Source organism: Erythrolamprus reginae, chromosome 2 (genome assembly GCF_031021105.1).
Source record: "Erythrolamprus reginae isolate rEryReg1 chromosome 2, rEryReg1.hap1, whole genome shotgun sequence".
In the NCBI taxonomy this organism is placed as follows: Eukaryota; Metazoa; Chordata; class Lepidosauria; order Squamata; family Dipsadidae; genus Erythrolamprus; species Erythrolamprus reginae.
Genome location: NC_091951.1, coordinates 29728940 through 29755579, shown reverse-complemented (window position 1 = coordinate 29755579; position 26640 = coordinate 29728940). Strand labels below are relative to the sequence as shown.

At 44.5% G+C, this 26640-nt stretch overlaps 4 protein-coding genes and 1 pseudogene across 5 annotated transcripts; all 5 read right to left on the bottom strand.

Moving 5' to 3' along the window:
• Positions 1 to 314: 314 nt before the first annotated feature.
• Positions 315 to 1274, bottom strand: LOC139163138 (zinc finger protein 502-like). Its single transcript, XM_070744111.1, is given in 2 exon segments — positions 315 to 939; positions 942 to 1274. Coding segments are annotated over 2 exon segments (822 nt in total). The 3' UTR covers positions 315 to 450.
• On the bottom strand, positions 1262 to 26060 carry LOC139159294 (zinc finger protein 420-like; annotated as a pseudogene).
• Positions 13719 to 14871, bottom strand: LOC139163140 (zinc finger protein 418-like). Its single transcript, XM_070744113.1, has one exon. The coding sequence runs from the start codon at positions 14869 to 14871 to the stop codon at positions 14131 to 14133; it is 741 nt and encodes a 246-aa protein (XP_070600214.1). The 3' UTR covers positions 13719 to 14130.
• On the bottom strand, positions 13719 to 18048 carry LOC139163142 (neurotrophin receptor-interacting factor homolog). Of its 2 annotated transcripts, none has more exons than XM_070744116.1 (4): positions 17476 to 18048; positions 16650 to 16766; positions 15560 to 15765; positions 13719 to 15269 (listed from the first exon to the last, which is right to left on the bottom strand). In XM_070744116.1, exons 1-3 carry the CDS (start codon positions 17791 to 17793, stop codon positions 15583 to 15585), a joined length of 618 nt encoding a protein of 205 aa, XP_070600217.1. In that variant the 5' UTR covers positions 17794 to 18048; the 3' UTR covers positions 13719 to 15269; positions 15560 to 15582. The 2 variants fall into 2 exon arrangements, with proteins under 2 accessions (XP_070600217.1, XP_070600216.1); XM_070744115.1 differs by having other exon boundaries at positions 15648 to 15765.
• LOC139163139 (zinc finger protein 420-like) lies at positions 22235 to 25011 on the bottom strand. Its single transcript, XM_070744112.1, has 3 exons — positions 24641 to 25011; positions 23634 to 23751; positions 22235 to 23255 (listed from the first exon to the last, which is right to left on the bottom strand). Exons 1-3 carry the CDS (start codon positions 24737 to 24739, stop codon positions 22663 to 22665), a joined length of 810 nt encoding a protein of 269 aa, XP_070600213.1. The 5' UTR covers positions 24740 to 25011; the 3' UTR covers positions 22235 to 22662.
• Positions 26061 to 26640: the final 580 nt, after the last annotated feature.

The window sequence follows — 26640 nt, the reverse complement described above, 5'->3', positions numbered from 1 at the left end:
AAGCAGAACAACTAGCCTCCAGTTGTGAAACTTCCAAGAATGGAAATTTTTAAGGAGATTCTTCCATGAAGATTAAAATGGTTTCTCTCCAGTGTGTATTATTTCATATTGATTAAGATGCACTTTTTGCGCATCGGAGTTTCCACATTCCATGAATTTATATTTATTTATTTATTTGGATTTGTATGCCGCCCCTCTTCGAGGACTCGGGGTGGCTCACACCATGTACAAAAACAGAACAATAATATGAATCCAATTAATAGTACATTAAAAAACAACCATTAAATTCAATTTAAAAGAAAACCTATCAAACCAATCATTCAACAATCATATTTAATATATTCATTGGTCAGGGGGATGATCTAAAAGCCACAAGCCTGACGGCAAAGATGAATTTTTAAACTCTTTCAGGACGGTGGGGGCAGTGCAAATCTCCGGGGGGGAGCTGATTCAAGAGGGTCGGGGCTCCCACAGAAAAGGCTCTTCCCCTAGGTCCCGCCAGCCGACATTGTTTGGTCGACGGGACCCTAAGGAGACCAACTCTGTGGGACCTCCCCGGTCACTGTGATTTGTGCTACAGAAGGCGGTCTTGGAGTCCGCCTTCTCCGAGACCTTACATGGTCGATCCACTGTGTGTATCCTTTCATGTTGATTAAAATGTCCTTTCCTTATAAAGGTTATTCCACATTCCATACATTTATATGGTCGCTCCTCTGTGTGTATACTTTCATGACGATATAGATGTCCTTTCCTTATAAAGGTTATTCCACATTCCCTGCATTTATAGGGTCTCTCCCCACTGTGGATCCTTTTGTGATCATTAAGAGTTCCTTTCCTTTTAAAGGTCTTTCCACATTCCATGCATTTATATGGTCGCTCCTCTGTGTGTATACTTTCATGACGATATAGATCTCCTTTGCCTGTAAAGGTCTTTCCACATATTTGAGGCACTTAAATGGTTTCTCTCCAGTGTGAATTCTTTGGTGATAATTAAGATGTCCTTTCTTGGTAAAGGTCTTTCCACATTCCATGCATTTATGTGGTCTCTCCCCAGTCTGGATCCTTTGGTGATAATTAAGATTTCTTTTCTGGGTAAAGGCCTTTCCACACATGAGACATTTATGTGATCTCTCCCCATTGTGGCTCTTTTGGTGGAGAACAAGTTTATTCTCATTAATGAATCTCTGTCCCCTCTCTCCAGTGTGTATTATTTCATAACAATTAAGATGCCCTTTTCGCGCATAGGAGTTTCCACATTCCATGAATTTATACATATTTATTTATTTAATTGGATTTGTATGCCGCCCCTCTTCGAGGACTCGGGGCAGCTCACACCATGTACAAAAACAGAACAATAATATGGATCCAATTAATAGTACATTAAAAAACAACCATTAAATTCAATTTAAAAGAAAACCAATCATTCAACAATCATATTTAATACATTCATCGGTAAGGGGGAAGATCTAAAAGCCGCAAGCCTGGCAGCAAAGATGAGTTTTTAAACTCTTTCAGAAGTAGAGGATGGTGGGGGCAGTGCAAATCTCCGGGGGGGAGCTGATTCCAGAGAGTTGGGGCTCCCACAGAGAAGGCTCTTCCCCTAGGTCCCACCAGCTGTCATTGTTTGGTCGACGGGACCCTAAGGAGACCAAATCTGTGGGACCTCACCGGTCGCTGGGATTTGTGCTGCAGAAGGCGGTCTCGGAGACCTTATATGGTCGCTCCACTGTGTGTATCCTTTCATGCTGATCAAGATGTCCTTTCCTTATAAAGGTTATTCCACATTCCATACATTGATATGGTCTCTCCCCAGTGTGGATCCTTTTGTGATGATTAAGACTTCCTTTCTGGGTAAAGGTCTTTCCACATTGGAGGCATTTATATGGTTTCTCTCCAGTGTGGCTAGTTTGATGGCAAATAAGACGAGCATTGGTAATGAAACTCTGTCCATATTCCCTGCATTTATATGGTCTCTCCCCAGTGTGGATCCTTTTGTGAGCATTAAGATTTCCGTGACGGTTAAAGGTCTTTCCACATTGGAGGCATTTATATGGCTTCTCTCCAGCATGTATCCTTTCATGGCGATATAGATTTCCTTTCTGGGTAAAGGTCTTTCCACACATGAGACATTTATGTGATCTCTCCCCATGGTGGCTCTTTTGGTGGTGAACATCTTTATTCTCATTAAGGAATCTATTTCCCCTCTCCAAGCAGTGTTTCATCTCTCTGCTACGCCTGGAATCCCTCCCAGATTTTACAAAGGGGTGTGGTTTCCTTTTGCTGTTTAGTTCCTTTAGTAAAGAAAGAGAGGAAGAATGACTGATATATTGTTCATACATTTTTTCTTCAGTCTGGTTTATGCCACGTTCTTGTAAATCAAATGGATTTTTCTCTTTCCACCCATATTTTTCCTTTTGCTTTCCTTCCAGATCTTGCTGGGACAGGACGATAGGGATTCCAACAGGAACAGAAGTGGATGACTTCTTGCTTCCATTCTCTGAGTGGTTCCTCTCTCGTCTCCTTGTGTCCTCTTCATGATCAAATATCACTTGTTCAACTTCACACCCCTCTGTCTTTAATGTAGCTTCCTTGCTATTCTCATTTTTCAGCCCATCATCTCCTTGGAAAAGGAAAAGAAATGTTACTAAGGCTTTGGTACTGATTGGTCAATCTGTTCAGCCCCTGCCATAAATATCTAAGACATTTTTAGAGTCTACAGTGAGTATTTCTCACAAGGCCTTAAGGAGAGATGATCACCTTAAGCATCTGAGGATGAATAGCTAGCCATCCTCCACTGAAAAAGAGCTCCTCCAATGAACGGAAAACCTGGCCTTACCCATATCCTTCAAGATTTCCCACGTGACATCTCTGCACAAGGTCTTCTGATCAGAATCTAGCAGATCCCACTCCTCCAGCGTGAAGTCCACAGTCACCTCCTCAAATGGACCAGATCCCTGATAAAGAAAATGTACCTTGGTAGGCATTTATTTATTTATTTATTCTTATACATGCGCACCATTCATGAAATAAAATTTGGCCATGAAAGGTGGACAATTCATGGATCCCAGGCCTGCCGGCAAAGCCAGGTCTTTGTGGCCTTGTGGAAGGCCAGTAGGGTGGGAGCAGTACGTGCATCGGGGGGTTGTTGGTTCCATAGAGCTGGGGCAGCCACAGAGAAGGCCCTCCCCCACTGTCCTGCCAACCTACATTCTTTAGTCAATGGACCTGGAAGAGGCCAACTCTGTATGCTCTTATAGGTCTCTGGGAGGTATGTCATAAGAGAAGGTCCCATAAATAGTCTGGAATGAATAAATAGTCTGAAAAGATATTCACAAGGAACTAAACGGATATTTTCTCGTTGGAAACAGATTTATGTCTGCATCTCCATGTCACCTTTGAGGCTGGGAAACTGTAGCTCCACAAATCATGACTGAGGTGCATAGGGCCTGTAGATTGGCAACACAGCCACCATTGCCGGGCTTCTCATTGGGTCAGAATAACTTAGCAAACTCCTAATTAAATATGACATATCCACAATAATTTTTTCCTAGCCAGCTTCAAAATGTTGGCAATGATTCTAGAAATCCCAAGTCATTTAGCTAGAAGTCTTACTGTTGCAGCTGTTTAAACTCATTCCACCAAACAAATGTTCTAATAATTTCTAATTTTCTTTTTTTTTTTTTAGAAAAACCTTTATTGAGTATTTACATTAAAAAGGAACCATAAACACAGGACAAAACACAACATGCAAACCATACAGAAAGATAAAAAAACGTATACAGATATAGAAAAAGTAATTTTCTGATTTACAGATGTATATCAAATCTTATACAGACAAAGATTTATACAAATGCCAACCCTCTGTTCACCCTTAGTTTTTTCAGGCAACTTGTATCATTTAACAATAAATTATACTTTTAGTATTACTAACATTTATTATTATATTTCTAAATCATATTACTGTTTACAGCTATAAAACATTGTGATTGTTAAACAATTTATCTTTGAACGAAAGATATACGTCTGATTAAATGATTAATCAGATTACATTCGTTTTCCTTTCAAATTATGTGGGATCTTACAGCTTATAAATTCATAATTTTTAAAGTATTTTTTCAGATTCCCCCAAGTATACCACCTACTCCAGGTCAGATATGATTCTATGTCATCTCTTTCCTGCAATTCTAATGCCATCTTATTTATTTCTGATATTTTGAGAATTCCATTTATTTATTTATATGCCGCTCACTCCAAAATGGACTCTGAACAGTTATTACATGCAATATTAAGTATCTGCCTTAAGTAGCTGAGCATAATTCGGGTTTTATTCGGATTCATTTGGCAATAATTTGTTCCAAATAGTTTCTAGGATTTTTTCCAAAACCTTTTTGCAAACTATACGTGATAATATGTTCCTATGCTTTCTTTACATTTCCAGCATTTCGAGGATGACATTAAGTACATTTTGGCTAGGTAGGCCAGTGGCAAATGCTACTGATAAAACAATTTATAAATGTTTTGCTTACATGTACTTGATCATTTTAATTTATAGTTAATAGTCCATATTTTTTGCCATTTCCGGCTGTAGAACAGCAACACAGGCACCATTGCAGAGCTTATCACTGTGTAAGAACAACTCAGCAAAGAGGTCCCCTAATAATAATAATAATTATTAATATTATTATTGTTATTACTATTATTATTATTTATTAGATTTGTATGCCCCTCCGAGTCTTCAGAGAGGGACGGCATACAAATATTATTATTATTATTATTATTATTATTATTATTATTATTATTATTATTATTATTATGTCAAAATAACACAGCAAACGAGATCATTATATGCTGTATTGGTATTTCATCACCAGTCGGGTGCTTCCCAAGCACCTAGGACTGCATGATGTAGCGGCGAATTATTATTATTTGGGGAGCAGAGTTCCCTAGGCTTACAAACTCCCAAGTAAACATGACACGCCCACCACAAATTTTTTCCTAGCCAGCTTCAAAATGTAGGCAATGAGCCTAGAAATCCCAAGTCATTTAGCTAGCAGTCTTATTGTTGCAGCTGTTTAAACTCTTTCCACCAAACAAACTTTCTAATAATTTCTAATTTTCAAATTGTCTAATACAATGAAGCCTACAAATATTTTCTTGTTTGCAACTCAAAAACAATTTTGAACACAGAGTATAATCCAACAACATATTTGGGGGTGATGGGATAAATGGTCACAGATTCAACATTTGATGGGGAAAAGAGCTCATGGTCCAATGCTCTCAGAAGAAACCTGCACTTACCTGGCAAAGAGGCCCCAGTCGGATCCTCCTAAAAAGCATTTCCTGAGAAGGGCTGGATGGATCTCCTCTTTCCTGGAGTTCTGTGGAGATCTCCCCCATGAACGTCTGGTCTATGATCTGCTTTCAGAGAACCAGAACCAGATTAGTTTGCTTGCCTGACTTTTTGCCTATGTACCAGTATTTTCCTGACCTGACTCAACCTGACTTTGCTCTCCATGTGGCTGCTATTCCTGGGTAAATGCTGGAAATTCTAGATAGATGTTGGACTTAAAGAGCACTGTTGCCGAACTGCTAATGGAACTGCTCTGAAAACCACAAGTATTCTGCCTGTACAGAGATATACAGTACTACTGTTTCATTCACTTTAGAAAATAATATTCTGTGAAATGATTGAAAAACAGCTACAGTTGCAATGTAACATTTTAGGTAATAAAGAGATTGAGAATTAGTAATTTGGATATGATCAGCTGAATTCGAAAAAGTGACCCAATTTCTGAACCTGAGGAAAGAAAAAGAGATGTTGGAGTCAAAATTGTGACTTTTCAGTCAAATTCAAGAACTTCTTGAAACCCTCAAAACTTTGGGTGGTGGAAATAGGGTTGAATTCTCTTACAATTATCTCCAGGAGGGAAGAAGTATTTCAAGAAACAAAAAGATTCAAAGAAATTAGTTCTCCAAATATTAAGTCAGGAGGCTAATTCCGTTGACTGCAGAGTGCAAGAAGTTCTGCAGTTTCATTCTGACCGGAGCAAGATCGACAGCCTCCAATCTGTTCTTGCAATTAGCAGTTCATTGGAGACCCCGAGCGACCCCCGGTTCTCCCCTCCCCACCCCGAGCTCACCTGCCCCTCCTGCGGCTCTTCCCTCTGGGCTCGGCTGAGCAGGAAGCCTTCGGCCAGGGCCACCGCCTGGGAACAGCTCTCGGCTCCGCACTCCCTCACCCAGCCCGCCATCTCCGGGGGCAGCAGGGCCAGCAGCTGCTCCAGCACCACCCGGTCCAGCATCTCCCCTTTGCTGCTCCTCTCCGGCCGCAGCCACTGACGGCACAGCCGGGGCAGGCGGCTGCAAAGCTCCCGGGGCCCCTCGACCTCCTGGCAACAGCCATCGAGACCCCGGAAGCGGCGCCGGTGGATCTCCGGGGTGAACGAAGCGCCTTCCATCCCTGGAGACCCCGGTGCCTGGACGGCTCGAGAGCGGCAGAAACAAGCCCAAGGGATCCGAATTGGCCCACACAGCCAGTCCAGGAACGGAGAAACGGGCTCCGCTGCTGCTTCAGAGATTCTCCGCAGCTTCAAATCGCTGCGCCGCAATTTCCCTCTAATACCTGGCGAGGCTTGACCAACGAGTTCTCTTTCCTAGACGGGCAAAACGCAACAAGCACCTCCCCTTTTATCCCATTGGCCAGATTTTTTCCCTGTAAACCTCACCTCCCTACGCCTCGAGAGAACCGTCGTCTTATACGCATGCTCCTTCTCTGCTCAATAACGTTTCTCACACCCCTAAGCCGGGCCAGCCTTTTAATGACAGGGGGTGGGGGGAGAGAAAGTGTGATGGGTAGAGGGCTGCTGTTTGCTTTTGCGCACTAAAATGTAAAGAAGTCAACACAGAACCCTGTGGTGTACCAGGGTTATGAATAAGGGCTGAAAAGATATTATTGCCTAATCTGACCACCCGAGAGCGGCCAGAAAGGAAATGTAAAATCCAGAAGGAGATGGAATAAGTCCCCCATCCACCCTCCATTTCTGGTGCCAGCATCTCCTCCAGCATCTCACTTTTGCTGCTTCTTTGTGGTTCAGCCACTGATCACATACTCAGTACAGGTGGCAGCAAAGCTCCACAAGGTGGGAAATGCCAACAATAGCAACCCCAGAAATGTCCGAGTTAAATCTCCGGTTCTGAGGCGCCATCTCTCCCTGGAAATCTCTAGGCCTCCATTAGGTCTCCTGCTCGAAGATGGCCAAAAGAAGCCCAAGGCAATCTGAGGGGCTACTCCGCTCCTGGGGAACCATTTAAATATGAGCCCGGAGTGTGCAGCAGCTGCCCAAAAAGCCAATAGGGTTCTAGGCTGCATAATCAAATGGATAGAATGAAAATCACATGAAGTGTTAATACCTCCTTATAATCCCTTGGTAAGGCCACACTTGGAATACTGCATTCAGTTTAGGTCGCCATGATGTAAAAAGGATATTGAGACTCTAGAAAGAGTGCAGAGAAGAACAACAAACATGATTAGGGGACTGGGGGCTAAAACATGAAGGGTCTAGTTTAAAGAAAAGAAGGACTAGGGTTGATGATAGCAGTGTTCCAACAAAGAAGAGGGAGTCAAATTATTCTCCAAAGAACCTGAGCATAGAACAGGAAGCAATGGATGGAAACTAAAGTAGGAGAGAAGCAACTTAGAACTACGGAGGAATTTTCTGACAGAACAATTAATAAGTGGAACAATTTGCCTCCAGTTTTCTAACTTCCAACAATGGAAATTTTTAAGGAGATCCTTCCAGGATCTCCTTAACTCCAAACTTTTCATCTGCAGGTCTTTCTGCATTCCATTCATTTACATGGTTTCTCTCCAGTGTGTATTATTTCATAACGATTAAGATGCCCTTTTCGCGCATAGGAATTTCCACATTCCATGAATATGTATGTATGTATGTATGTATGTATGTATGTATGTATGTATGTATGTATTTATTTATTTGGATATGTATGCCGCCCCTCTTCGAGGACTCGGGAAGGGTCAGAGCATGTACAAAAACAGAACAATAATATGAATCCAATCTCCCCACTGTGGATCCTTTTGTGATCATTAAGATTTCCTTTCCGGCTAAAGGTCTTTCCACATTTGAGGCATTTATACGGTTTCTCTCCAATGTGGATAGTTTGATGGCAAATAAGACAAGCGTTGGTAATGAAACTCTTTCCATATTCCATTCATTTATATGGTCCCTCCCCATTGTGGATCCTTTCATGGCGATTAAGATGTCCTTTTGTTGCAAAGCTTTTTCCACACTCCATGCATTTATATGGTTTCTCTCCAGTGTGCCTAGTTTGGTGGCGTATCAGATGAGTCTTGGTAATGAAACTCTTTCCACACTCCATACATTTATATGGTCTCTCCCCTGTGTGGATCCTTTTGTGATCATTAAGATTTCCTTTCTGGATAAAGGTCTTTCCACATTGGAGGCATTTATATGGTTTCTCTCCAGTATGTATCCTTTCATGACGATTAAGATGTCCTTTCCTTGCAAAGCTTTTTCCACATTCCATGCATGTATATGGTCTCTCCCCTTTGTGGATTTTGTTATGTGAAGTAAGGTGCCACTTATGTGTAAAGCTTTTTCCACATTCCATGCATTTATGTAGCTTCTCCCCTGTGTGGATTTTGTTATGTGAAGTAAGGTGCCAGTTTTGTGTAAAGCTTTTCCCACATTCCATGCATTTATGTAGCCTCTCCCCAGTGTGGATCCTTTTGTGATGATTAAGATTTCCTATCTTGATATTCCCAAATATCACTTCTTCAACTTCACACGTCTCTGTCTTTAATCTTGCTTGCTTGCTATTCTTAGTTTCCAGTCCATCATCTCCTTGGAAAAAGCAAAGAACTATTTCTGTTACAATTACAATGGTGATGATCCCGCCCCCTCTCAGAAACACCGCACTGAGTGGCCTCAAGAAGGGCGGCATAGAAATTTAATAAACGAATAAAGGAAGGAAGGAAAAAAGGAAGGAAGGAAGGAAGGGAATAAAAAAATAAATGTGTTCCAGGTTTGGTACCAGTTATGTGTCTAGCTAGGATATGAAAGCTGCAAATCATTATCTAGCACATTCTGATGACAAACAAATAATTTTTGGCCAAGAAATATATTAAAGCTTTGGTACTGATTGGTCAATATTTTCAGCCCCTGCCATAAAGATCTAAGACATTTTACGAGTCTACAGTGACTATTTCTGACAAGGCCTTAAGGAGGGATGATCACCTTAAGCATCTGAGGATAAATAGCTACCCATCCTCCACGGAAAAAGAAATCCTCCAATGTATGGAAGCCAGGGGAAAGCCTGGACTTACCAATATTCTTCAAAACCTCCCACGTGACATCTCTGCACAAGGTCTTCTGACCAGAATCTAGCAGCTCCCACTCTTCCAGTGTGAAGTCCACAGTCACCTCCTCAAATGAACCAGATCCCTGATAGAGAAAGAAAATGTTCTTTGAAAGACATTACCAGGAAAGACTTGGCCGTTTTCTCTCTTACTGCACAAAATGGGTTCACAAGGATCTAAACAAATATTTTCTTGCCATAAGTGGACTTATACCTGCATTCCCACATAGTCTTGGGGCTGGGAAGCCGTAGCTCCCCAAATCATGGCTTAGATGCATCCAGGCTGTAGAATGGCAACACAGCAATGGCAAGAATAACTCAGGAAAGAGATTTCAGGGAGCAGAATCTTCCAGGCTAGCAAACTCCTAAGTAAACATGATCCATCCACTAGAAATTTTTCTTAGCCTATTTTAAAATGTTGGCAATGAACCCACAAATCCCAATTCACTTATCTAACAGTCTTACCGCTGTAAATATTTAAAAATCGTTTAGGGTTTTATCTTCATGGGATTCATACCTAACTAGTTTTTACCACTCTTCCCAAAAAATATGAAGTACTGTATTAAACTCTTTTCACCAAACAATTTTTAAATAATTTCTAAATTTCACATTGTCTAATACATTTAAGTCTACAAATGTTCTCTTGTTTACAACTCAGGAACAATTTTCAACACACCAAGGAATGGAAGACCAAGTTCAAATGGCCACAAGGTTCCCTCTAGGTTTTTTTTTTTAGTGTTTGCAGACAAACATCGTGTTTGAGTGGCACATTTACATGTCTGAGCACATGAATTTTTTTTCACATATGTCATCCAAGACAATATCCATGTTATTTGAAACTCAATGTTATGTTTATTCAATGTACCTGCTTAATTAAAAGTATAATAATAATAATAATAATAATAATAATAATAATAATTTATTAGATTTGTATGCTGTCCCTGTCCAAAGAGTCGGGGCGGCTCACAACATAATAATAACACAATGTATTACAAATCCATTAATAAAAATTTAAAACCAATAAAAAAACATTAACAACGTAACCAATATTATAATAAAATAAAAATTTATATAAAATTGATATATAATAAAAAATTATATATCAACATCACTTATAATACTGCAAGTCTGAAATATTAAAGTACAGTGATACCTCATCTTACGAACTTATTTCGTTCCCTGAGGAGGTTTGTAAGTAGAAAGTTCGTAAGATGAAATAATGTTTCCCATAGAAATCACTGTAAAAGCGAATAATGCGTGTAAGCCCAAAACTCACCACTTTTGCCTAATTATCGCCGGCATTCGGATCCTTGTTTGGGGGCGGGTGGAGGAGGGGGGAAAGACAGCACAGGCTGCCCGGAGGGAGCCTCGTGGGTGAAAGGACATGTGCAGAAAGCTGTTTGGAGACTTGTCAACCAACGGGGCTTCCACCCTCCTTGAAAGGTTTCGGAGATGGCGGCAAGGGAGAATCCTGGCGCTTCAGCTTCAGACAAGGCTCCCTTGAAAAGATGCCCCCTATCCTCCCCCTCCCACCCTCCTCCGGAGCCCGCGGGGACAGCCACGCACTCCCCGTTGTCTCCCTGGCCAAAGAAGCGGGGCCCAGTTGAAGTAGCAGCCCGGAATCGTAATTCGGCCACCACTTATTCTCCCTCTGCTTGATCCTTGGCAGCCCCAGCGACCCTGCACGGCTTCTCTGTCCCGGTAAAACCACTCCGAATTCTACGCGCCCTTCTATCTATCCATCATCTAGCTAATCTATCCATCTATCTATCATATATCTATGTATCTATCCATCATCTATCTTATCTATCTATTTATCTATCTATCTATCTGTCCATCATCAATCAAACTATCTATCTATCTATCTATCTATCTATCTATCTATCTATCTATCTATCTATCTACCAATCCATCCATCCATAGCCCAGGGTGGGGAAAGGGGGCGGGGTGTCAACCTCTGTTACCTTGAAAAGTGGTAATATGCGAATGACGCGAGGTGGGGACGGGATAGAAAAGGGCTGCTGCTGCCTCTCCTTGCTTTTCAAGGCTCCTTGTTCGCATCCCACGGGCCGCTACTTGCAACTTAGCAGATTGTCTCATCAGCCACTGCAAGACCCCTCTACCCACCCTTTTACTGCAGCCTAGAAAGGAATTTGCACTTACCTGGCAAGGAGGCCGTAGTTGGATCCTCCTATGAAACAGCTCCTGAGAAGGGCTGGAGGGCTCTGCTCTTTGCTGGAGCTCTGCAGGGATCTCCCTCATGAATGGCCACTGCACCTGACGGAAGAGTCTGGTTTATGATCTGCTTTATTAGTTTGCTTGCCTTACTTTTTGCCTCTGTACCTGTATTTCCACAACCCAAATAAAAGTAAAATAACTTGGGGATTCTGCTCTCCATGTGGCTTCTAGTTCTGGGCAAATGCTTGTCATTTCAGATAGGTATTGGACTTAAGGAGCCCTGTTTCAATAACTAACAGAATTGTTATGGAAATCACAAGTATTCCCGTAAGGAAGAACTATTCAGATAGACACAAATACTTCATTCACTTCATTATTATTATTATTATTATTATTATTATTATTATTATTAATTTATTTATTAATTGGATCAAATTAGGGTTGAATTCTCTTCTCTCTATTTCAAGAAATAAAAAGATTCGGAGAGGAAGTTAGATCTCCTAATTCAGGCAGTCAGGAGGCTAATTCTGTTGACTGTAGAGTGCAAGAAGTTCTGCAGTTTCATACTGACCTGATCAAGATCGAAAGCCTTCAATCTGTTCTTGCTATTAGCAGTTCACTGCAGACCCCGAGCGACCCCCGGTTCTCCCCTCCCCATCCCGAGCTCACCTGCCCCTCCTGCGGCTCTTCCCTCTGGGCTCGGCTGAGCAGGAAGCCTTCGGCCAGGGCCACCGCCTGGGAACAGCTTTCGGCTCCGCACTCCCTCACCCAGCCCGCCATCTCCGGGGGCAGCAGGGCCAGCAGCTGCTCCAGCACCACCCGGTCCAGCATCTCCCCTTTGCTGCTCCTCTCCGGCCGCAGCCACTGACGGCACAGCCGGTGCAGGCGGCTGCAAAGCTCTCGGGGCTCCTCGGCCTCCTGGCGGCAGCCATCGAGACCGCGGAAGCGCCGCCGGTGGATCTCTGGGCTGAACGAAGCGCCTTCCATCGCTGGAGGCCCCGGGGCCTGGACGGCTTTCCTGCTCGAGTGGGGCCGAAATAAGCCCAAAAGAGTCCGCGTGGGCCCGACTGCCCAGGTTTCGAGGAAAAGGGAGAAACGGAGCTGATCAAGAATTTCTGCGCCTGGGAAGAAAAGCTTCAAATCGCTCCGCCAGAACTTCCCTCCAATACCTGAAGCGGCTGAACCAACGAGTGCTCTTTCCTAGACTGGAAGAGCGCGACAGGCACCTCCCCTTTTATCCCACTGGCCACTTTTTTCTAGAAACCCCACCTCCCTTCGACTCGAGGGTACCGACAACGGCCTTATGCGCATGGGCTTTCTATGCCCAATGACGCTTCTAGGCCCCCTGAGCTGGTTGTGAAAGGAAAAAATAATTTTAAGAATCTCTGTTCCGAGGGTGCACTCTATCCCTAGTCTCCTGCAGGAGGATAGCCAAAAGAAGCCCAAGGCAATCTGAGGTGCTCTCCTGCTCCTGGGGAACCATTTAAATAGGAGCCAGGAGTGTGCACCAGCTGCCCAAAAACCCAGTACGGTTCTAGACTACATTACGAAAAGGATAGAATGAAAATCACATGAAGTGTCAACACCTCTTTATGCCTTTGTAAGGCCACACTTGGAATACTGCATTCAGTTTTGGTTGCCACCATGTAAAAAGGATATTGAGACACTAGAATATGTGCAGAGAAGAGCAACAAAGATGATTAGGGGACTGGGGGTTAAAACATGAAGAAACGGTTGCAGGAACTGGGTGTGTTTAGTTTAATGAAAAGAAGGACTAGGGGAGATGATAGCAGTGTTCCAATATCTCAGGGGTTGCCACAAAGAAGAGGGAGTCAAATTATTCTCCAAAGAACCTGAGCATAGAACAAGAAGCAATGGATGGAAACTAAGCTAGGAGAGAAGCAACTTAGAACTAAGGAGGAATTTCCTGCAGTTAGAACAATTAAGAAGCAGAACAACTAGCCTCCAGTTGTTGAAACTTCCAACAATGGAAATTTTTAAGGAGATTCTTCCATGAAGATTAAAATGTCCTTTTTGTCTGCAGGTCTTTCGGCATTCCATTAATTTACATGGTTTCTCTCCAGTGTGTATTATTTCATAACGATTAAGGTGCCCTTTTCATGCATAGGAGTTTCCACATTCCATGAATTTATATTTATTTATTTATTTATTTCGATTTGTATGCCGCCCGTGTTTGAGGACTCGGGGCGACTCACACCATGTACAAAAACAGAACAATAATATGAATCCAATTGATAGTACATTAAAAAACAACCATTACATTCAATTTAAAAGAAAACCTATAAAACCAATCATTCAACAATCATACTTAATACATTCATTGGTCAAGGGGAAGATGTAAAAGCCGCAAGCCTGGCACCAAAGATGAGTTTTTAAACTCTTTCAGAAGGAGAGGACGGTGGGGGCAGTGCAAATCTCTGGGGGGGAGCTGGTCCCAGAGGGCCTGGGCTCCCACAGAGAAGGCTCTTCCCCTAGGTCCCACCAGCCGTCATTATTTGGACGACGTGACCCTAAGGAGACCTGCTCTGTGGGACCTCAACAGTCACTGGGATTTGTGCCACAGAAGGCGGTCTTGGAGTCCGCCTTCTCCGAGACCTTACATGGTCGCTCCACTGTGTGTATCCTTTCATGTTGATTAAGATGTCCTTTCCTTTTAAAGGTTATTCTACATTCCATGCATTGATATGGTCTCAACTCAGTGTGGATCCTTTTGTGATAATTAAGATTTCCTTGCCGGGTAAAGGTCTTTCCACATTGGAGGCATTTATACGGCTTCTCTCCAGTGTGGCTGATTTGGTGGCAAATAAGACGAGCGTTGGAAATGAAACTCTGTTCACATTCCCTGCATTGATATGGTCTCTCCCCAGTGTGGATCCTTTTGTGATAATTAAGATTTCCTTGCTGGTTAAAGGTCTTTCCACATTGGAGGCATTTATATGGTTTCTCTCCAGTATGAATCCTTTCATGGCGATTAAGTTGTCCTTTCGTTGTAAAGCTTTTTCCACATTCCATACATTGATATGGTCTCTCCCCAGTGTGGATCCTTTTATGATGATTAAGACTTCCTTTCTGGGTAAAGGTCTTTCCACATTGGAGGCATTTATATGGTCTCTCCCCAGTGTGGATCCTTTGGTGATAATTAAGATTTCCTTTCTTGGTAAAGGCCTTTCCACACATGAGACATTTATGTGATCTCTCCCCATTGTGGCTCTTTTGGTGGAGAACATGTTTATTCTCATTAATGAATCTCTGTCCCCTCTCCATGCAGTGTTTCATCTCTCTGCTCCGCCTGGAATCCCTCCCAGATTTTACCAAGGGTTGTGGTTTCCTTTTGCTGTTTAGTTCCTTTAGTAAAGAAAGAGAGGAAGAATGACTGATATATTTTTCATACACTTTTCCTTCAGTCTGGTTTATGCCACATTCTTGTAAATCAAATGGATTTTTCTCTTTCCATCCATATTTTTCCTTTTGCTTTCCTTCCAGATCTTGCTGGGACAGGACGATAGGGATTCCAACAGGAACAGAAGTGGATGACTTCTTTCTTCCATTCTCTGAGTGGTTCCTCTCTCGTCTCCTTGTGTCCTCTTCATTACCAAATTTCACTTATTCAACTTCACACCCCTCTGTCTTTAATCTTGCTTGCTTGCTATTCTCATTTTCTAGCCCATCATCACCTTGGAAAAGGAAAAGAAATATCTCTGTTACAATTAGAATGGTGAGGATCCTCCCCCACTCAAAGTCATGTGTACTAGGTTTGGTACCACCTATGTGTCTAGCTAGGATATGAAGGCTATAAATCATAATCTAGGACATTCTGATGATACACAACGGATTTTTGGCCAAGAAATATATTAAGGCTTTGGTGCTGATTGGTCAATCTGTTCAGCCCCTGCCATAAATATCTAAGACATTTTTAGAGTCTACAGTGAGTATTTCTCACAAGGCCTTAAGGAGGGATGATCACCTTAAGCATCTGAGGATAAATAGCTAGCCATCCTCCAATGGAAAAGAACTCCTCCAATGAATGGAGGCAGGGGAAAGCCTCGCATTACCCATATCCTTCAAGACTTCCCATGTGACATCACTGCAGAAGGTCTTTTGATCAGAATCTAGCAGCTCCCACTCCTCCAACGTGAAGTCCACAGTCACCTCCTCAAATGGATCAGATCCCTGATAAAGAAAATGTACCTTGGTAGGTATTTATTTATTCTTATACATGCACACCATTCATAAAATAAAATTTGGCCATGAAAGATGGACAATTCATGGCTCCCAGGCCTGCCGGCAAAGACAGGTCTTTCTGGTCTTGTGTAAGGCCCGTAGGGTGGGAGCAGTACGGACATCGGGTGGTGGTCGGTTCCATAGAGCTGGAACAGCTACAGAGAAGGCCCTCCCCCACAGTCCTGCCAACCTACATTGGTTAGTCAACGGACCTGGAGGAGGCCAACTCTGTATGCTCTTATAGGTCTCTGGGAGGTATGTCGTAGGAGGTCCCATAAATAGTCTGAAAAGATGTTCACAAGGAACTAAACGCATATTTTCTCATTGGAAACAGATTGATGTCTGCATCTCCTTGTCATCTTTGAGGCTGGGAAACTGTAGCTCCACAAATCATGACTGAGGTGCATAGGGGCTGTAGATTGGCAACACAGCCACCATTGCCGGGCTTCTCATTGGGTCAGAATAACTTAGCAAACTCCTAATTAAACATGACATATCGACAATAATGTTTTCCTAGCCAGCTTCAAAATGTTGGCAATGAGCCTAGAAATCCCAAGTCATTTAGCTAGAAGTCTTATTGTTGCAGCTGCTTAAACTCTTCCCACCAAACAAATTTTCTAATAATTTATAATTTTCAAATTGTCTAATACAATGAAGCCTACAAATATTTTCTTGCTTGCAACTCAAATACAATTTTGAACGCAGGGTGTAATCCAACAGTGCATTTGGGGGGGACGGGACAAATGGTCACAGATTCAGCATTTGATGGGAAAAAGAGCTCATGGTCAGATGGAGTTTCTACTCCAATGCTCTCAGAAGAAACCTGCACTTACCTGGCAAGGAGGCCCCAGTCGGATCCTCCTAAAAAGCATTTCCTGTGAAGGGCTGGATGGATCTCCTCTTTCCTGGAGTTCTGTGGAGATCTCCCCCATGAACGTCTGGTCTATGATCTGCTTTCAGAGAACCAGAACCAGATTAGTTTGCTTGCCTTACATTTTCCCCATGTACCAGTATTTTCCCAACCTGACTCAACCTGACTCAAAGTAAGAGATTTTGCTCTCCATGTGGCTGATATTCCTGGGTAAATGCTGGAAATTCTAGATAGATATTGGACTTAAAAAGCCGAGTTGCCGAACTGCTAATGGAACTGCTCTGAAAACCACAAGTATTCTGCCTGTACGGAGATATACTACTGTTTCATTAACTTTAGAAAATAATGTTCTGTGAAATGATTGAAAAACAGCTACAGTTGCAATGTAACATTTTAGGTAATAAAGAGATTGAGAATTAGTAATTTGGATATGATCAGCTGAATTGGAAAAAGTGACCCAATTAATTTCTGCAGCTGAGGAAAGAAAAAGAGATGTTGGAGACGAAATTGTGACTTATTAGTCAAATTCAAGAACTTCTTGTATCCCTCAAAACTGTGAGTGGTGGAAATAGGGTTGAATTGTCTTACAATTATCTCCAGGAGGAAAGAAGCATTTCAAGAAACAAACAGATTCAAAGATGAAATTAGTTCTACAAATATTGCCAGGCAGTTCTGCAGTTTCATCCTGACTGGCTCAAGATCGACAGCCTTCAATCTGTCCTTGCTATTAGCAGTTCACTGCAGACCCCGAGCCACCCCCGGTTCTCCTCTCCCCACCCCGAGCTCACCTGCCCCTCCTGCGGCTCTTCGCTCTCGGCTCGGCTGAGGAGGAAGCCTTCGGCCAGGGCCACCGCCTGGAAACAGCTCTCGGCTCCGCACTCCCTCACCCAGCCCGCCATCTCCGGGGGCAGCAGGGCCAGCAGCTGCTCCAGCACCACCCGGTCCAGCATCTCCCCTTTGCTGCTCCTCTCCGGCCGCAGCCACTGACGGCACAGCCGGTGCAGGCGGCTGCAAAGCTCCCGGGGCCCCTCGGCCTCCTGGCGGCAGCCATCCAGACCTCGGAAGCGCTGCCGGTGGATCTCCGGGATTAACGAAGCGCCCTCCATCCCTGGAGACCCCGGTGCCTGGACGGCTTGTCTGCTCGAGGGCGGCAGAAACCAGCCCAAGAGGTCCGAGGTGGCCCACACAGCCAGTCCAGGAACGGAGAAACGGGGCTTCTCGGCTGCTTCAGAGATTTTCCGCAGCTTCAAATCGCTGCGCCGCAATTTCCCTCCAATACCTGGAGAGACTTGACCAACGAGTTCTCTTTCCTAGACGGGCAAAACGCGACAAGCGCCTCCCCTTTTAGCTCACTGGCCAGATTTTTCCCTGGAAACCTCACCTCCCTCCGCCTCGCGAGAACCGTCGTCTTATGCGCATGCTCCTTCTCTGGCCAATAATGCTTCTCAGACCCCGGAGTCGGGCTAGCCTTTTGATGACGGGAGGTGGGGGGAGAGAAAGTGTGATGGGTAGAGGGCGGCTGTTTGCTTCTGCGCACACGATATTTTTTTCAGTTGGTGCCCGAATTTTTTTGGAAATGCAAAAAGTAAAGAACTCAACACAGAACCCTGTGGTGGACCAGGGTTAAGAATAAGGGCTGAAGAGATATTATTGCCTAATCTGACCACATGAGAGCGGCCAGAAAGGAAATGCAGAATCCATAAGGAGATGCAATAAGTCCCCCATCCACCCTCCATTTCTGGTGCCAGGATCTCCTCCAGCATCTCCCCTTTGCTGCTTCTTTGTGGCTTTAGCGACTGATCACATACTCACTGCAGGTGGCAGGCAAGATCCACAAGGTGGGAAATGGCAACAATAGCAACCCCAGAAATGTCCCAGTTAAATCTCCGGTTCGGGGGCGCCCTCTATCCCTGGAAATCTCTAGGCCTCCATTAGGTGTTCTGCTCGAAGATGGCCAAAAGAAGCCCAAGGCAATCTGAGGGGCTACCCCACTCCTGGGGAACCATTTAAATATGAGCCAGGAGTGTGCAGCAGCTGCCCAAAAAGGCAATAGGGTTCTAGGCTGCATAATCAAATGGATAGAATGAAAATCACATGAAGTGTTAATGCCTCCTTATAATGCCTTGGTAAGGCCACACTTGGAATACTGCATTCAGTTTTGGTTTCCACAATGTAAAAAGGATATTGAGACTCTAGAAAGAGTGCAGAGAAGAGCAACATGAATAAACGGTTGCAGGAAGTGGGTGTGTTTCGTTTAATGAAAAGAAGGACTAGGGGAGATGATAGCAGTGTTCCAATATCTCAGGGGTTGCCACAAAGAAGAGGGAGTCAAATTATTAACCAAAGAACCTGAGCATAGAACAAGAAGGAATGGATGGAAACGAAACTAGGAGAGAAGCAACTTAGAACTAAGGAGGAATTTCCTGACAGAACAATTAATAAGTGGAACAACTAGCCTCCAGTTGTGAATGTTCCAACAATAGAAATTTTTAAGTAGATCCTTCGATGAAGATTAAGATGTCCTTTTCATCTGCAGATCTTTCCGCATTCCATTCATTTACATGGTTTCTCTCGTGTGTATTATTTCATAACGATTAAGATTAAGATGTCCTTTTTTGCGCATATGAGATTCCACATTCCATGAATATATATTTATTTATTTATTATTTATTTATTTACTTATTTGGATTTGTATGCCGCCCCTCTCTGAGGACTCGGGGCGGCTCACAGCATATTCAAAAACAGAATAATACAGTGGAACCCCGACATAAGAGCTGCTCTACTTAAGAGCAACTCGAGATAAGAGCTGGGAGGGGAGAGATATTTTTGTTCTACTTACAAGCCCAAATTCGAGATACAAGCGCCAAGGAGCTGTCTCCTGAAGCCAAACGCTAACTTCCGCGTTCGGCTTCAGGAGACAGCTGCGAAGCGGCGCGCGTGTTTTAAAAGGTTGCAGCCGGCCTGGGGGGCTCGGGGGGGTGCTTGCAGCTTTCTTTCTTGCTCTTTTTCTTTCTCTCTTTTACCTTCCCTTCCTCTATTTCTTCTTTTCTTTCTCCTTCCCACCTTCTTCCCTCCCTCCCTTCACTCATTCCTCTCTTACTCTCCCCTTTCATAAGTTTCCTTGCTTCCTTCCTCTGTTCCTGTCCCTTCCCCCTTTCTTTCTTTCTTTCTTTCTTGCTCTTTTTCTTTCTCTCTTTTACCTTCCATTCCTCTATTTCTTCTTTTCTTTCTCCTTCCCACCTTCTTCCCTCCCTCCCTCCCTCCCTTCACTCATTCCTCTCTTACTCTCCCCTTTCATAAGTTTCCTTGCTTCCCTCCTCTGTTCCTGTCCCTTCCCTCTTTCCTTCCTTCCTTCCCACCCTCCGTCCATTCATTCACCCATTCCTCTCTTGATCGCTTAAAGCCGGTCCCTGGTGCAAAAAGGGTTGGGGACCTCTGTCCTACAGGATTGGGTGGCAGAGAAGTTGAACATATGTAAATTTAAAAGTTTAAGAAAGTTTACAAGTTAAGTGAAAGAAACTTCATTATTCATTTATATGTACATGTACATTTCTTCATTAAAAACATGTCTTTCTGCATAATTTAGACTAACTTTGTGAGTTTTTTGAGGGCTGGAACCAATTAAAATTATTTACATTAATTCCTATGGGGAAAAGTCGTTCGAGATAAGAGCTGCTCGACTTAAGAGCCCAGGTCCGGAACGAATTAAACTCGTATCTCGAGGTACCACTGTAATATGAATGCAATTAGTAGTATATTTTAAAAAACCATTAAATTCAATTAAAAAGAAAACCTATCATTCAACAATACTTAAAACATTCATTGGTCAGGTGGAAGATCTAAAAGCCCCACGCCTGGCTGCAAAGATGAGTTTTTAAACTCTTCCGGAAGGAGAGGACAGTGGGGGCAGAGCGAATCTCCAGGGGGAGCTGATTCCAGATGGTCGGGGCTCCCACAGAAAAGGATCTTCCCCTAGGTTCCGCCAGCCGACATTGTTTGGTCGACGGGACCCTAAGGAGACCAACTCAGTGGGACCTCATCGGTCACTGGGATTTGTGCCACAGAAGGCGGTCATGGAATCCGCCTTCTCCGAGACCTTACATGGTCACTCCACTGTGTGTATCCTTTCATGTTGATTAAGATGTCCTTTCCTTATAAAGGTTATTCCACATTCCCTGCATTTATATGGTCGCTCCTCTGTGTGTATACTTTCATGACGATATAGATGTCCTTTCTGGGTAAAGGTCTTTCCACATTGGAGGCATTTACCGTATTTTTCGCTCTATAAGACGCACCTGCTGATAAGACGCACCTAGATTTTAGAGGAGGAAAATAGAAAAAAAATATTTTGAGCCAAAAAGGGGAGAGGAAGAGAGGAAGGAGTGAAAGAAGGGAGTGAGGGAGGGAAGAAGGGAGGAAGGAAAAGGAAAGCAAGAAATGGAGGGAGGAAAGGAAGGAAGGAAGGAAAGCAAGAAAGAAAGGGGAAAGGGACAGGAACAGAGGAAGGAAGCAAGGAAACTTATGAAAGGGGAGAGTAAGAGAGGAAGGACTGAAGGGACGGAGGGAGGGAGGGAGGGAAGAAGGTAGGAAGGAGAAAGAAAAGAAGAAATAGAGGAAGGGAAGGTAAAAGAGAGAAAGAAAAAGAGCAAGAAAGAAAGCAAGAAAGAGAGAAAGAAAGAAAATGAAAGAGAAATAAAAATAGAGATGGGGAATGAAAGAAATGGAATGAGGGAAGGAAGGAAAGAAAGCAAGAGAAAGAAAAAAGAATGAAAGAGCAAGAGAGCAAGAGAGAAAAAGAAAGAAAGAAAGAAAGAAAGGCAACTTCAAAGAAAGGCTCACTGAGCATCTCTCACTCTCTCTCTCTTTCTATCCCTCTTTCTTTCTTTCTCTTCCTTTCTCTCCTCTTCCTTTATCTCCTCTCTCTCCCTCCCTCTCTCTTTCTCTCCCCCCTCTCTCCCCCTTTCCCTCTCTCTTTCTCTCTCTCTCTTGCTATCTCTCCCCCCTCTCCCTCTCTCTCCCCCCTCTCCCTCTCTCTTTCTCTCTCTCCCTCTCTTGCTATCTCCCCCCCCTCTCCCACTCTTTCTCCCTCTCCCTCTCTTTCTCTCTCTCCCCCTCTCTCTTTCTCTCTCTCTCCCCCTCTTTCTCCCTCTTCTTCTCACTTTCTCTCTCTTGTTTCCTTTCTGTCTGGGCAGATGGCTGCCTTCTGCCTTGGGGCGCGATTCGCCCCCTCTCCTCCTCCGCCGCCGCCTTCTGCCTTGGGGCGCGATCCGCCCCCTCTCCTCCTCCGCCGCTTCCTGTCTTGGGCGAGCAATCCCGGAGTCCGGGACTGTGTGGCTTTGCGCCATGAAGAGGAAACGGCTCCGGCAGCAGGGAAAAGTCGGCCGTTTTCTCTTCATGGCGTAAAGCCACCCTGTCCCGGACTCCCGGATTGCTCGCCCAAGGCAGGGGGCGGCGGAGGAGGAGAGGGGGCGGATCGCGCCCCAAGGCAGAAGGCAGCGACGTTGGAGAGGGGGCAGATTGCGCCCCAAGGCAGGAGGCGGCAGCGGAGGAGAGGAGGCAGATCGCGCCCCAACGCAGGAGGTGGCAGAGGAGGAGAGGAGGCGGATCGGGCGGGCAATAGGGCAGCGTGGAGAAACCAGGGGCGCATTTGGCCGGAGGCACCGTGGGGAGGCAGGGGCGGCCGCGGCTCCCTTTACTCCTACTGCCACACCTCCCCGCCCCCGCCCACCTCCCCGCGGGCTGGCAGGGGGATGGGGAGCGCGCGCCCGTGGAAAAGGGCGCTCGGGTGTATTTGGGGGTGTACGCCTGCTCACGGGCGCAGCTTACGGGGAACGGTGGGCCAGGCAGCAGCTAGCCAGCCAGCCGGCGGGATGGCGCTTCCGAATTCGCAGCCTCCCCCCCCTCCCTGCTTGCATCTTCGCTCCATAAGACGAGGCTGATTTTTCATCCTACTTTGGGAGGAAAAAAACTGCGTCTTATGGAGCGAAAAATACGGTATATGGTTTCTCTCCAGTGTGGATCCTTTGGTGATAATTAAGATTTCCTTTATTGGTAAAGGCCTTTCCACACATGAGACATTTATGTGATTTCTCCCCATCGTGGCTCTTTTGATGGGGAACAAGTTTACTCTTATTAATGAATCTCTGTCCCCTCTCCATGCAGTGTTTCATCTCTCTGCTCTGCCTGGAATCCCTCCCAGATTTTACCAAGGGGTATGGTTTCCTTTTGCTGTATAGTTCCTTTAGTAAAGAAAGAGAGGAAGAATGACTGATATATTTTTCATACATTTCCCTTTCAGTCTGGTTTATGCCACATTCTTGTAAATCAAATGGATTTTTCTCTTTCCACCCATATTTTTCCTTTTGCTTTCCTTCCATATCTTGCTGGGACAGGAAGCTAGGAATTCCAACAGGAACAGAAGTAGGTGACTTCTTGCTTCCATTCTCTGAGTGGTTCCTCTCTTGTCTTCTTGTGTCCTCTCCATGACCAAATTTCACTTGTTCAACTTCACACCCCTCTGTCTTTAATCTTGCTTGCTTGCTATTCTCATTTTCCAGCCCATCATCTCCTTGGAAAAGGAAAAGAAATATTGCTGTTATAATTAGAATGGTGAGCATCCTCCCCCACTCAAAATCATGTGTACTAGGTTTGGTACCATCTATGTGTCTAGCTAGGATATGAAGGCTATAAATCATAATCTAGGACATTCTGATAGTACACAAAGAATTGTTGGCCAAGAAATATATTAAGGCTTTGGTGCTGATTGGTCAATCTGTTAAGCCCCTGCCATAGATATCTAAGACATTTTTAGAGTCTACAGTGAGTATTTCTCACAAGGCCTTAAGGAGGGATGATCACCTTAAGCATCTGAGGGTAAATAGCTAGCCATCCTCCACTGAAAAAGAACTCCTCCAATGAATGGAGGCAGGGGAAAGCCTGGCCTTACCCATATCTTTCAAAACTTCCCATGTGACATCACTGCACAAAGTCTTCTGATCAGAATCTAGCATTTCCCACTCCTCCAGCGTGAAGTCTACAGTCACCTCCTCAAATGGATCAGATCCCTGATAAAGAAAATGTACCTTGGTAGGTATTTATTTATTCTTATACATGCACACCATTCATAAAATAAAATTTGGCCATGAAAGATGGATAATTCATGGCTCCCAGGCCTGCCGGCAAAGCCAGGTCTTTGTGGCCTTGTGGAAGGCCAGTAGGGTGGGAGCAGTACAGACTTCGGGGGGTAGTTGGTTCCATAGAGCTGGGGCAGCCACAGATAAGGCTCTCCCCCACGGTCCTGCCAATCTACATTAGTTAGTGAATGGACCTGCAGGAGGCAAACTCTGTGTGCTCTTATTGGTCTCTGGGAGGTGTGTGGTAGGAAGAGGTCCCATAAATAGTCTGGAATAAATAAATATTCTGAAACAGATATTTTCTCATTGGAAACAGATTTATGTCTGCATCTCCATGTCACCTTTGAGGCTGGGAAACTGTAGCTCCACAAATCGTGACTGAGGTGCATAGGGGCTGTATATTGGCAACACAGCCACCATTGCCGGGCTTCTCATTGGATCAGAATAAGTTAGCAAACTCCTAATTAAACATGACATATCCACAATCATTTTTTCGTAGCCAGCTTCAAAATGTTGGCAATGATTCTAGAAATCCCAAATCATTTAGCTAGCAGTCTTACTGTTGCAGCTGTTTAAACTCATTCCACCAAACAAATTTTCTAATAATTTATAATTTTCAAATTGTCTAATACAATGAAGCCTACAAATATTTTCTTTTTTACAACTCAAAAACAATTTTGAACGCAGAGTATAATCCAACAACATATTGGGGAGGGGGGGGATGGGATAAATGGTCACAGATTCAACATTTGATGGGAAAAAGAGCTCATGGTCAGATGGAGTTTCTACTCCAATGCTCTCAGAAGAAACCTGTACTTACCTGGCAAGGAGGCCCCAGTCGGATCCTCCTAAAAAGCATTTCCTGAGAAGGGCTGGATGGATCTCCTCTTTCCTGGAGTTCTGTGGAGATCTCCCCCATGAACGTCTGGTTTATGACCTGCTTTCAGAGAACCAGAACCGGATTAGTTTGCTTGCCTTACTTTTTCCCCATGTACCAGTATTTTCCCGACCTGACTCAACCTGACTTTGCTCTCCATGTGGCTGCTATTCCTGGGTAACTGCTGGAAATTGTAGATAGATGTTAGACTTAAAGAGCACTGTTGCCGAACTGCTAATGGAACTGCTCTGAAAACCACAAGTATTCTCCCTGTACAGAGATATACTACTGTTTCATTAACTTTAGAAAATAATGTTCTGTGAAATGATTGAGAAATAGGTACAGTTGCAATGTAACATTTTAGGTAATAAAGTGATTGAGAATTAGTAATTTGAATATGGTCAGCTGAATGGAAAAAAATGACCCAATTAATTTCTGCACCTGAGAAAAGAAAAAGAGATGCTGGAGACGAAATTGTGACTTCTTCCTCAAATTCAAGAACTTCCTATATATCCCACTTGAGGGTGGGTGGTGAAAATAGGGTTGAATTCTCTTACAATTATCTCCAGGAGGAAAGAAGTATTTCAAGAAACAAAAAGATTCAAAGAAGAAATTACATCTCCAAATATTGCCAGGCAGTTCTGCAGTTTGATCCTGACTGACTCAAGATTGACAGCCTTTCATTGCAAATATTAAAAGATCCCCGGTTCTCCCCTCCCCACCCCAAGCTCACCTGCCCCTCCCGCGGCTCTTCCCTCTGGGCTCGGCTGAGCAGGAAGCCTTCGGCCAGGGCCACCGCCTGGGAACAGCTCTCGGCTCCGCACTCCCTCACCCAGCCCGCCATCTCCGGGGCCAGCAGGGCCAGCAGCTGCTCCAGCACCACCCGGTCCAGCATCTCCCCTTTGCTGCTCCTCTCCGGGCGCAGCCACTGACGGCACAGCCGGTGCAGGCGGCTGCAAAGCTCCCGGCAGCCATCGAGATCGCGGAAGCGCCGCCGGTGGATCTCCGGGCTGAAGGAAGCGTCCTCCATCCCTGGAGACCCCGGGGCCTGGACGGCTTTCTTGCTTGACCGGGCCGAAACAAGCCAAATGGAGTCCGAGGGGGCCCAGACAGCCACTCCGCCCCGACTGCCCCGGTTTCCAGGAGGGGAGAAACGGGGCTGCTCAACAGTTTCTTTGACTGGGAAGAACAACTTCAAATCGCAACGCCACAATTTCCCTCCAATACCTGAATAGGCTGGACCAATGAGACCTCTTTCCTAGAGGGGAAGAGAGCGACAGGCACCTCCCCTTTTATCCAACTGGCCTGTTTTTCCCTGGGAACCCCACCTCCCTCCGCAAGTACGGAGAAGGGTCTTATGCGCATGCTCCTTCTCTGACCAATAAAGCTGCAGATCCCTGAGCCGGGCTTGCCTTTAATGGCTGGAGGGGTGGGAGAGAAAGTGTGATGGGTAGAGGGGATTGCTGTTTGCTTCTGCGCACTTGGGATTTCTTTCGGTCTGTGCCCGAATCTTTTTGCAAATGCGGAAGTGTTCCTGGGACAGTGGGGGAGGGTGGAGACTGGATGGAGGGGGCTGGAAATGAAAACTCTCCGGCCTTATTGGTGTTATTGTGGACCATGGACCAATCTATTGTCTCCACACCACGAAAAAAGCCGGTCCAGCTCATCTCCATAGGCAGACTCATTCCCACCCCCCATGAGTCCCACCACTCTTGTATAGCCTGAAAAAGTAGTGATAGTGTTACTAGCGTGAGTTGGAATGCAGTCATTCACATAAAGCATATGGAGTAAAGGACTCAACACACAACCCTATGGTGTAGTAATGTTAAGAATAAGGGTTGAGATATTATTGCCTAATCTGACCAGACAGCAAATGCAGAATCCATAAGGAGATGGAATAAGTCCCCCATCCACCCTCCATTTCTGGTGCCAGCAGTTTCTCC